The sequence below is a fragment of the Gobio gobio genome (genome assembly GCF_949357685.1).
Source record: "Gobio gobio genome assembly, chromosome: 20".
In the NCBI taxonomy this organism is placed as follows: domain Eukaryota; kingdom Metazoa; phylum Chordata; class Actinopteri; order Cypriniformes; family Gobionidae; genus Gobio; species Gobio gobio.
This window is the reverse complement of record NC_137113.1, coordinates 7583557-7594539: the sequence shown is the minus strand read 5'-3', so window position 1 is coordinate 7594539 and position 10983 is coordinate 7583557. Positions and strand designations below refer to the sequence as shown.

The 10983-nt window shown below is 37.7% G+C and overlaps 2 protein-coding genes across 4 annotated transcripts in view; both read right to left on the bottom strand.

The window, feature by feature from the left end:
- Positions 1 to 229: 229 nt before the first annotated feature.
- Positions 230 to 5175, bottom strand: LOC307144000 (sushi, nidogen and EGF-like domain-containing protein 1). The gene is made up of 9 exons (XM_079845921.1): positions 4937 to 5175; positions 4681 to 4790; positions 4573 to 4596; positions 4363 to 4496; positions 4001 to 4279; positions 3813 to 3908; positions 3566 to 3719; positions 2540 to 2622; positions 230 to 2459 (listed from the first exon to the last, which is right to left on the bottom strand). The coding sequence occupies exons 2-9, from the start codon at positions 4730 to 4732 to the stop codon at positions 2379 to 2381; spliced, it is 903 nt and encodes a 300-aa protein (XP_079702047.1). The 5' UTR covers positions 4733 to 4790; positions 4937 to 5175; the 3' UTR covers positions 230 to 2378.
- A 2174-nt stretch (positions 5176 to 7349) lies between these two features.
- The window catches only part of LOC307143999 (uncharacterized protein), a 21725-nt gene continuing 18091 nt past the window's right edge, over positions 7350 to 10983 (bottom strand). For all 3 annotated transcript variants that reach the window (XM_079845918.1, XM_079845919.1, XM_079845920.1), the window contains 5 exons: positions 10765 to 10983; positions 10590 to 10685; positions 10363 to 10501; positions 8475 to 8557; positions 7350 to 8304 (listed from right to left, as the gene is read on the bottom strand). The exon at positions 10765 to 10983 is cut by the window's right edge and continues 78 nt beyond it. In XM_079845918.1, the coding sequence (XP_079702044.1) occupies positions 8224 to 8304; positions 8475 to 8557; positions 10363 to 10501; positions 10590 to 10685; positions 10765 to 10983 (618 nt within the window). In that variant the 3' untranslated portion in view covers positions 7350 to 8223. The remainder of the gene's footprint in view (positions 8305 to 8474; positions 8558 to 10362; positions 10502 to 10589; positions 10686 to 10764) is intronic.

Below are 10983 nucleotides of genomic sequence, written 5' to 3'. Positions count from 1 at the left end.
TGTAACGATATACAGCACAGCAATTAATTTATACACAATAAAATGTACACAAACCTGTATTTTACAGAAGACATGTACCAATTTGACGGAGCTGTACTGCTCTCTCCTGAAGAGGTCGCAAAAAGCATGGGTTATGAGGGGTGCTGGAAGGTTAAATACACATAGGCTACATTGCGCAGATATCAACACAAATGAATACATATTTTTTAAATACATAATAAAAAGGAATAAGTTTCTTCATATTTTTTATTATTATTGCTGTCAATCAATTAAATAATTAATTAGATTAATCAAATTTTTTCTGTGATTAATAATGAATAATCAAAAACACTAGGCTTACATATTTTACATAGTAGCTAATACTTTTGCAGTTAATCTCCAAATTAATGTAGAACCAACATAAAGACACAATATTTTAAATATTTTAACTGCATCTTTTTATGAATGAAGGCCAGAGGGCAAAAATGGAGTGAGATTGACAACGGCAGTGAAAAGAGAGAATTATGTTAATTTTATCGTCACTCCCACGCTGTATTAGAAACACCCTCACAGCAGCGGCCACTTGTTTTTTTTGTAATTCTATGCAAAGTAATAAACTACAAAGTATCAGTATAAATGTACATACATTAAAAAAAAATGAATTGATGAGCATTAAAACACGTCATCATTGTCTGTGAAAAGGGTCTATACTGATACTGAGGTCTGAAATAACATTTCATTGACACTGATATGAAAAAACACATTAACATTTATTACCATTTAATTTAAGTGAACTTAAAAACAATCCTCACATAAACCCATAATAAATTTCATATAGGCTACCTGTGCCCTTCCTGTATAACAAGTATGAATAAAGTTATCAAACAGTTTGCACCGCATAAATTATATATAGATTAATCCTTATTAAAGCTACAAAAGTTCTTTAGTCAAGAACAGTGAGTATTTAGTGAGTAATTTTGTTCCATCTTAAGTTACTGCCACTTTAAGATCTTCCCCAGTCGCACATGATGCTGATCTCACATGTGTCTCTCCTCACAACTACCTTCATTTAAGACGTTATTTAAATCATTTAAGACTGCTCTTAATAGGATACTCAACTAAACTGGCATTTTGGCATAATTGTGTGTGTTATTGTTCGTTCAAGCGCGATACTGGCACGCGTCTTTCTGTGCATCATGTGTTTCAGACAGCGCGTTCTCTTTTGGCGCTTTTCCACTACACAGTACCAGCTCGCCTCGCCTCGACTCGCCTATGTTTGGTTTTCCACTGTGTAAAAGTTGTACCTGTACCTGCTTCCAGGTACTTTTTTTCGTATCACGGTGAGGCCATACTAAAATGTGACGTGAAAACACGGCAGACTGCTGATTGGTCAGAGAGAATCATCACTATTCACTGCATCATCATTGCACGCACCAGACAGAGTAGGACTATCCTGAATATTTTTTTACGCCGCCATTTTTAAATAGTTTGGCCAGAGATTGCGTGATATACCCATTACTATTATGACAACTTTGAAAAATACGCCGTGGTCAAACGAGGAGGTTTCCTTTGTTTGGTTGCCGAAGAGAGGATCCAGCGAGAGCTTGATGGGGCAACGAACGAAAAAGTTTCCTGCGCCGTCGCTATGACGACTAGGTACTATTGTGGAGGTACTATCTGCAATGGAAAACGGAGCGAAAAGCGAGCCGAGTCGAGTTGAGCTGGTACTGGTAATGGAAAAGTGCCATTTCCATTTAGACTTTTCGCGCTTGAATGGTTTAAAAGCATATAATGATCATATGATGTTTTGCATCGAACAAACTAAAGTGGGTGAAGAATTACATTTACATTTTTTTACTCAACACAATCTTTTTTTTCTGCATTTTTGATTATCTATGTTGTCACAAAAGCTCAATGTTTGTTTAGTTGACTACATCTTTTTTCCTGAGCAATAAAGGTATAAATAATAGCATTATATTCAAATTCACCAGAGTAAAACATGTGACAGTCTCACAATAGACAATATGGATCTGTAAAAAGTAGATTTTCTAGCAAATGGAGCCATAGGAATAACAAGTTTACTTTCACTATTGACACTAGGTTAAACTCCTGCCACACCTCACTGCATGAGAGAACACACATTCACCATCTTGAAGAGTGACATTCCTCATCTGTGCATTCTAGTTTTCATAGATGAATGTGATTTGATTCTAATGCAAAAATATGTCAAATGTCAAAGCTGACGGGAAATGTTATGCAACGAACTAAAAACTGGAATGACAGCCAATTTGCTGGTTAACTTCCCCGTATAAGGGATATTTTGACGGCAGGGATATTTGATTTAAGATATTTAATGAACAGTCGCTGAATTTCTTTCCTTGTATGAGTTACATTTGATATTACGGTTGTATCTTTTGGATTTTTCTTAAGTTCAGCTTCACGCTGCTCTGCACACCGGAGTTGATCAGCACCTGTCGTAGCTGAAATAAAGATTGACTGTCTATTAGCACCATATTAATAAAAAAATAAATACAAGTAAAAAAAAGTAAGTGCAACTTACTTTCACCAAAGCAGTCTCAATTTTTCCGCTCTCGGTTAGGTCTAAAAATGAAGTAACTCTAATTTGAACTCCTATGATGTTTTCTAAGGAAAACAAAGCACATGATTAATGATTAATAGGTTAAAAAGTTTAAATTTGCATGCATACTGTATACTGAACATATTGAAGAGGTCAAATAGGAATGTAATATTATATTGGACTTGATTTTATGAAGACGTTTGTATGTTTCCGTAGCCTGGATGCCAGCCAAACTGAGCCCTGCCCACAACATTTGATCCGTTGTGGAGCAACTATGCTCGAACAAGAGCTCTTCGGACCAATCAAATTGTCAGGGCGGACTTTAGACGATGGTGGACAGATGATCAACAGTGACGTAAGTATTCACGTCACCAAAGAGCGCTTTATTCACCAGAATAAATGGCGTTTGGGGGGTAAATTATGTGTTTTTTTGGCAGGGTTGCCTGGGTTCCTGGGTCTAAATATCACATAATTGGGGTCGCTTCAACCCGCGGACATTGAAAAGCAGCCCGTGGCAAAACCGCGGACTTGGCAACACTGTGTGCAGTTGAGTTCTGTTGACATTTGACAACTGCGTCGCTCCGTTGCTCTGATTGGTTTTAGGTCTATCCAATTGAGGTCTTTCCTGGTTCGGTTGAAACACGCCCCAAAATCACAGCCCAATGGAGCAGTACTAGACTCATATTCTGAATAGAATTGAGTATGACAACGTCAGGCTAATGTTTCTGGATACATTTAAATTTCTGCAAATTGGCAGATGCTTTTATCCAATCAATCAATCAATCAATCAATCAATCAATCAATCAATCAATCAATCAATCAATCAATCAATCAATCAATCAATCAATCAATCAATCAATCAATCAATCAATCAATCAATCAATCCTCCATATTCCTGAGAATCAACCCATGACTTTGACATCGCCAGTGCCAAAAAATCATATGTTGCCATATGATAAAAACAAACAAAAAATACAAAAAATTCTAAACATGATGGCAATTATGTACCTTGTAGATTTTGATCTGGCCCACCGTCCACCCTAAAGGCCCATCGACCTGGAACATTCACATTACTGGAGTTCATAAGGTTTGGAATATCGTTCCCATTGTTTGATCCGGGAATTACAAAGTAGGCCGTGGAGTTTACTGTGTCATAACCAGCCTGCACAAACAAAGAAATAACTAATTATCGAGACAGAACATCAAGAGATAGGGGTATCTTGTTCTATCGATGTTGATGTAAGGCATGTTTTACCTGCACCACATTACTTGCCACAGCGCAGTCACCGTAATTCATGAGAATAAAAGACAAATCACCGCCCGAAATTAAAACCACTTGAAACGATGTTTCCTGCAAAGTTTGGGAACACCGATGGTCACAGCATCTCTGAGAATATGCATCTGTAACCTTGAGCCTGAAGGAGTTTGAACAAACTAACTTACTGTGCCAGAGTGATAAAAGTACGCAACTCTATCCCAAGTTGCAACAAGGACCCAAGAAGCCGTGAAGCTCAGATCAGGGAAATACCGGTTTATATCCTGAGTGGCTTGAGTGAGCACACTTCCACTTGAGTACTGCTGATATGAGATGATGCCATTCATACTGACGTCAACGTCCGTCCAGAGGGGTGCAATGATGTCTTCACTTCCATTGATGGGAAAGTAGTTAACGAAAAACTCTGATGAAGGCTGGTTGAATGTAAGGTGCCCGTTACTATTAACCTGTGTAATCAAAGATTTTAGTCATGCACGTCACAATTTTATCATTCACCATTTGCGTTAACAAAACAGAACTGAATTCTCACATATGTCTTGTTGTATGTGCGGCCAAAGAACACAAAAGGTCTCCACACGTCGATAAGAGTTGAGTTTTCATCCTCAATAGAAATATTTACAGTGTCTCCTGCCACTGAGCCGAAGGGATAGAATATATCCGGCGCTGCAGGACAAAAAAACAAGTTCAAGATCGAATGATGATGATCTCAGTTCATATGTTTTATATGTCAAATAATTACCTGTCTGTGCCTTTGTCACCCTGCCTGTTGAATACAGTTCAAAATATAATGTGTTATTGTCTTTGCCATTTAATGAAGGATATTATTCAAATGAATGGTAAAACTCACTCAGTGACAGGACAGATATGAACACCAACAGATATTCTGGAGACAATCTCATATTTGGATTAGGTCAGAGATGAACGCCACTGCTACACTTTCACACAGGTTAACAATCCCTATAGTTTAAAGCAATTTTATTACTTATTTTGATTATACATTTTTCAGTTATACTTTAACTCTACAAATACTTGTCTTTTCAGTTTAAAGATAGACATATCATCAGAGAACAAACACCGCTATAGACAAAAAGGTAGATGCTTACCTCAGACGGCTTCGTGGAATATGCTGTTAAAATCTATCCCTATAGCATAGCACTGAAGGGAGGGACCTGTTCTGTCAATGTCTGTCAAATGCATTCAGACTAAGAAAGACAAGCTAAATAAAACAACTAAAGTGAAAGAACTGATTGACTTCACTTCACATGACAACTAGGCCAACTTTTTTTTTTTTTTTCGAGAGTTCATCCCCTTGATATTGTGTCTGTGCTACAAAGAAACCGAAAAGGTCATGCATGCTGTAAATTGCTAATGCATTCTTGCATAATTGAATTTTGACGTATGAAACAGTCCCATGACACGCTTCACATGATAATCATGAGATTACCAGTTTGTACTCTCCAGATCTCTCTACATTACACTACTACACTACTTTCATAGCTATCTTCATATTATAATCCAAGAGATTAAATGCCCATTCACACCAAGAACGGAAACAATAGACCTTATTTATTTTTTAAAAACAGGAATGGAAGCGAGGCTGTGAGAGATATACCTACATCCCTTCAGTGGGTTGTACTGTTATTAAATGTGTTTTTGGGTTGTTCTACAGATGAAACAGCAAAATTTCAGTAGATAAAAAACTCCAGACGACATGAGCTGCAATCTGCCATTGAAAACACATAAGTCTATCTCTCACAGCCTCGCTTTCATGGCGCTGCTCTGAATAAGGTCTTCCATGAAATGCACGCTTTAAAGTCAGATGGATTTTGATTGGCTGTCAATGTTTTTTTCGTTCATCTGGAACAAAAATTGCTCTGAAACTTATTCCAATTATATCGTTGTTTTTCTCTTAGAGGTTAGCAATGTCATAATTTAATCATGAGTGAATGAGAACTGACTGTCATATTCCAAAAAAGGAAAATAGTTTAATAAAATGCAATTCAAGTTGTCCATATGGTTAGTGCACAATCCCCTGGTTCCACAGACAAGGTTTAAGCCTAACCCCAGACTGAAATGCATGTTTGAGCTGTTTTAACTGAAAGCTACTTGCATGGGCATATCTTAAAATATGTCAGTGCCATTGTTTTGTCTCAAGATGCACAACAGTCATGTTTTTTCTAAGGCATGTTTATAAAAGCTACTTAAAAGTCCTAATTAAAGGCATAATCTGTGAAACCAGGCCTATATGTTGTTGTGTGTAACATAAATGTGGCACATTTAAAAGTATGGTGTGAGACTTTCGGCACAAAGACTTATATAGTTGATAATATATAGGTGTACAGAGATTTGAAAGCTCACATGCAATTCCAAATCGTATTTATATTACATATTATTAGTATATGTTTACAACGAACTGCTTAAGAATAATTGCTAAACTAAATAGCTCATGTGTAATGGAATAGTGGAAATGATTATATACATTATATATATTATATGAATCATTTCTAAAAGCCTATTTTTTTTTTCTTTAAAAAAACTTTTACTATGTAGTGACCTTTAATTTCAAGAGAGACTGATTGAGGGAGTGACTTTATTGCATCAGACACTTTTTATTTTGCTCACAGCTGATTTCGGTTTGAGATCTCTTGCCTAGAACATAACTTGCTGTGGAGTCAAAGGGTTAGTTCACCCAAAAAAAAAAATTAGACCATGATTTACTCACCCTCAAGTCATCCTAGGTGTATATGACATTCTTCTTTCAGACAAATAAAATCGGAGTTAGATAAAAAAAAAATGTCCTGGCTCTTCCAAGCTTTATAACGGCAGTGACTTGTTGGGTCATTTTTGAAGTCCATAAAAGTGCATCTATCCATCATATAACTGCTCTGAACGGCTCCGGGGGGGGGTTAATAAAGTCCTTCTGAAGTGAAGTGGTGCGTTTGTGTAAGAAAAATATCTAAATTTAAAAATGTATAGACTAAAATAACTAGCTACCGGCGGTCAGTGGTATGCAAGTCGACTTGAGTAACCCCTGATGTGATGTTCGCGCCACGTGTGGAGCAGTTATATGATGGATAGATGCTCTTTTATGGACTTCAAAAATGACCCAACTAGTCACTGCCATTATAAAGCTTGGAAGAGCCAGGAAATTTCAATTCATCTGAAAGTAAAATATCATATACACCTGTAGGATGGCTTGAGGGTGAGTAAATCATGGTCTAATTTTCATTTTTGGGCGAACTAACCCTTTAAAGTTACTATGCTGATGAACGCAGCTGAACGCCAAGTCACTTTCATGGTACCTAAAACCCATGCATGGCTGGCAAAAACTATACTGAAACATACCTGGGCATCCAACTAAACTGCCTTTATGGTATACAGTACAGTCAGGCTTAAGGAGTATGTTTATTCAGATGTCATGTCTCCTTAATTCTGACAGACTTTAGCTCCACACTCACTGGACGAGTTTAACATTTCAGATGGAGATTCTTCTTTTTCTTCTACTTTTTTAAAACTAAATTTTTTTATGGCACACCAAATCAAGTTTCTTCATATATGCCTTAAACAAAATATTTTATTTGCCCATAACTACAACTAATTTAACCATCTGTTTCTGCATGTTCTCGACACACAGGTACATGTTCTCAAATGCTCAATTAAAGCTTTGAATAAACTTTGAAAATGGGAGGAGAAAAACATATTATTTGTGGCTGACGTCAAAGCTCGATTGCCAAACTCATAAGGTTTTTTGGCACGGAATCATTTCTCACTTCTACAGGCAAGTCAGATTGCGAACATAAACAATGTGACATGCACCCATTCTCAAAAAACAAAAACAAAACTGAAAAATTGTGACCGAGACAATACTGTGTTATGTTGCCTAAAGTTCAATGCTAACGTATTTGATAAATTATGTCCATGAGAACAACACATGCAGGTATTTTCTATATGGATGAGTAAAGCTTCAGGTAAATGGGAGTAAAGAAACAGGTTTAATTGCATTGTTCACATGCTACAGATAAAAGTTTGATTCGTTTAACCTCCTGAAACATGTTTATCTGATAACACAAAGCATGATAGGACAAAGAAAAAAAAAAAGAGGACAAATTCATTATTATTCAAGCTAAATTATTTTTTAACATATATGATTAATATAAACAATTATTACATTATCTATCCTTACCATATTCACTTTGTCATTGTTTTTCAAATTTCATTATATATGCTCATTTGGATGGATGATTTATGTTATGTATTCTGTTTGCGAGAATAAGAAGTTGAAGGGAGAGACAATATAAAGATTCCCTTCCTGCTGAGTGACATTGTTCTCTTAATCAGTTTCTACATCTTCAAAGTCACCATTTTAAGCTTTTTAACTCTCTTCCATGTATTACGGCTGCATCTTTTTGACTTTTCTTAACTTCATCTCAAAGGAACTTGACACTCCACGATTGACCAGCTCTTGTTTTATCTGAAACAAAGATGGACATATAAATCAAAATGTACTAAGATGTAAATGTAATAAGAAATAAAGTCTTCACTATCAGATATAAAGTCAGAGATATATGAATCCATTTTTTTTTATCTGAGGCAAAAAAAGGGCTTCCATTCAACAATGTTTGCGTGAAAAGTGTGACTTACTTGCTGCAGAACAACCTCAAAGTTTCCAGTCTGTGTCAGGTCTAAAAATGACCTAAGTTTCATTTGAACTCCTATGACATATTCTAAAAGGAAACACATACACATATTAAGACATATTAACACACACACACACACACACACACACACACACACACACACACACACACACACACACACACACACACACACACACACACACACACACACACACACATATTAAGACATATTAACACACACACACACACACACACACACACACACACACACACACACACACACACACACACACACACACACACACACACACACACACACACACACACACACACACACACACACACACACACACACACACACGTTAAATTAATTGAAAATCTTTGGTCAAGATCATGTATTGACAATGCAAGAGTCCAGCACTCTGTAAAGTCTCCTCCAGCACATCCCAAAGACTTTCAATGAATTTAAGGTTTGGGCTCAGAGGTGCCAATTCATGTGTGAAAAAGATTGTTCATGCTCCCTTACAATCAACCAATCCTTTACAGTCTGAGCCTGATTAAACTTGTCAAGGTCATCCTGGAATAAGGTCATGATGTGTCTTCCTGCATGATTGTTTAAGAAATGAAAATCTACACACTCCATCAATGAGGGTTAGAAGAACTGTTGCCAAAATTATAACATGCTAGAAACACAATAATCACTGCAATAATGGTCCAATCATTGACTCTTAAGCATTTGCCAATTTAAATCTTTGGCCGAGCAGTGTATATATACACAATATTGTAAAAAGTTTTGGGACGCCTGCCTTTACATGCACATTTTAATGGCATCCCATTCCTAATCCGTAGGGTTTAATATGGAGTTGGCCCACCCTTTGCAGTTATAACAGCTTCAACTCTTCTGGGAAGGCTTTCCACAAGGTTTAGGTTGGCACTGATGTTGGACCAGAAGGCCTGGCTCGCAGTCTCCGCTCTAATACATCCCAAAGGTGTTCTATCGGATTGAGGTCAGGACTCTGTGCAGGCCAGTCCAGTTCCTCCACACCAAACTCGCTCATCCATGTCTTTATGGACCTTGCTTTGTGCGCTGGTGCGCAGTCATGTTGGGACAGGAAGGGGTCATCCCCAAAGTGGAGTTTGAAATAGAAAAAGTTGGGAGCATGAAATTGTCCAAAATGTCTTGGTGTGCTGAAGCATTAAGAGTTCCTTTCACTGGAACTAAGGGCCAAGCCCAACCCCTGAAAAACAACCCCACACCATAATCCAAACTTTACACTTGGCAGAATGCAGTCAGGCAAGTACCGTTCTCCTGGCAAACGCCAAACCCAGACTTGTCCATCGGATCGCCAGACAGAGAAGCGTGATTGGTCACTCCAGAGAACACGTTTGCATTGCACTTGGTGATGTAAGGCTTGGATGAGCTGCTCGGCCATGGAAACCCATTCCATGAAGCTCTCCACACGCTGTTCTTGAGAGGTCTGTAGCTATTGACTAGAAGTTGCCGACTTCTGTGACCCTCAGCATGCGCTGACCCCGAACTGTGATTTCACTTCGTGGCTGAGTTGCTGTTGTTCCCAATTGCTTCCACTTTGTTCTAATATCACTAACAGTTGAGCGTGGAATATTTAGTAGTGAGGAAATTTCACAAATGGACTTATTGCACAGGTATTGCAACCTATCACGGTACCCCTGAGCTCCTGAGAGCGACCCGTTCTTTCACAATTGTTTGTAGAAGCGTCTGCATGCCTAGTGCTTGATTTTATACACCTGTGGCCATGGAAGAGATTGGGACACCTGAATTCAATGATTTGGAGGGGTGTCCCAATACTTTTGGCAATATAGTGTATATATAAACTGATAATACTAACACATAATTTTGATGAAAGTCCTACCTGTTCCGTTGTTCACAAGAAAGGCCCAACGGCCCGGAACGTTCACGTTACTCGTGCTCTTGAGATTTGGGATGTAGCTGCCATCATATGCATAATGAATGACATGGTAGTCAGTGGAGTTTATTGTGTCAAATCCAGCCTATTTAAACCATGAAAAATAAATGTTTTTTAATACATACATAGAGCTAGTATAGAATATTATTTAAAGCCTGTGATGTTTGTTTTACCTCCACTGGAAAATATATCACAGCACAGTCACCATAATTCATCAGAATGAAAGAAAAATCATCGCCTGAAATTAAAACCACTTGAAAGGTGATTGCCTGAAAAGAAAATAAACAATGTCATGATCGTAGCCTACACATTCTGTGACCTTGTGCCTGAAGAAGAAAATATATTTACCGGTGCTGAGTGAAGATTAAATACATTCATATCGAATGTTTGAACATAGTCCCATGTTGCAACAAAGACCCAAGAAGCAGAAAATCCCTTATGAGGGAAATGCTGGTTTATATCCTGAGTGGCGCGAGTGAGCACACTTCCATTAGTGTACTCCTGATACGAGTATTTGCCCAATCCAAAGTCATCAAGCTCAGTCCAGAGCGGAGCAATGTAATCTTC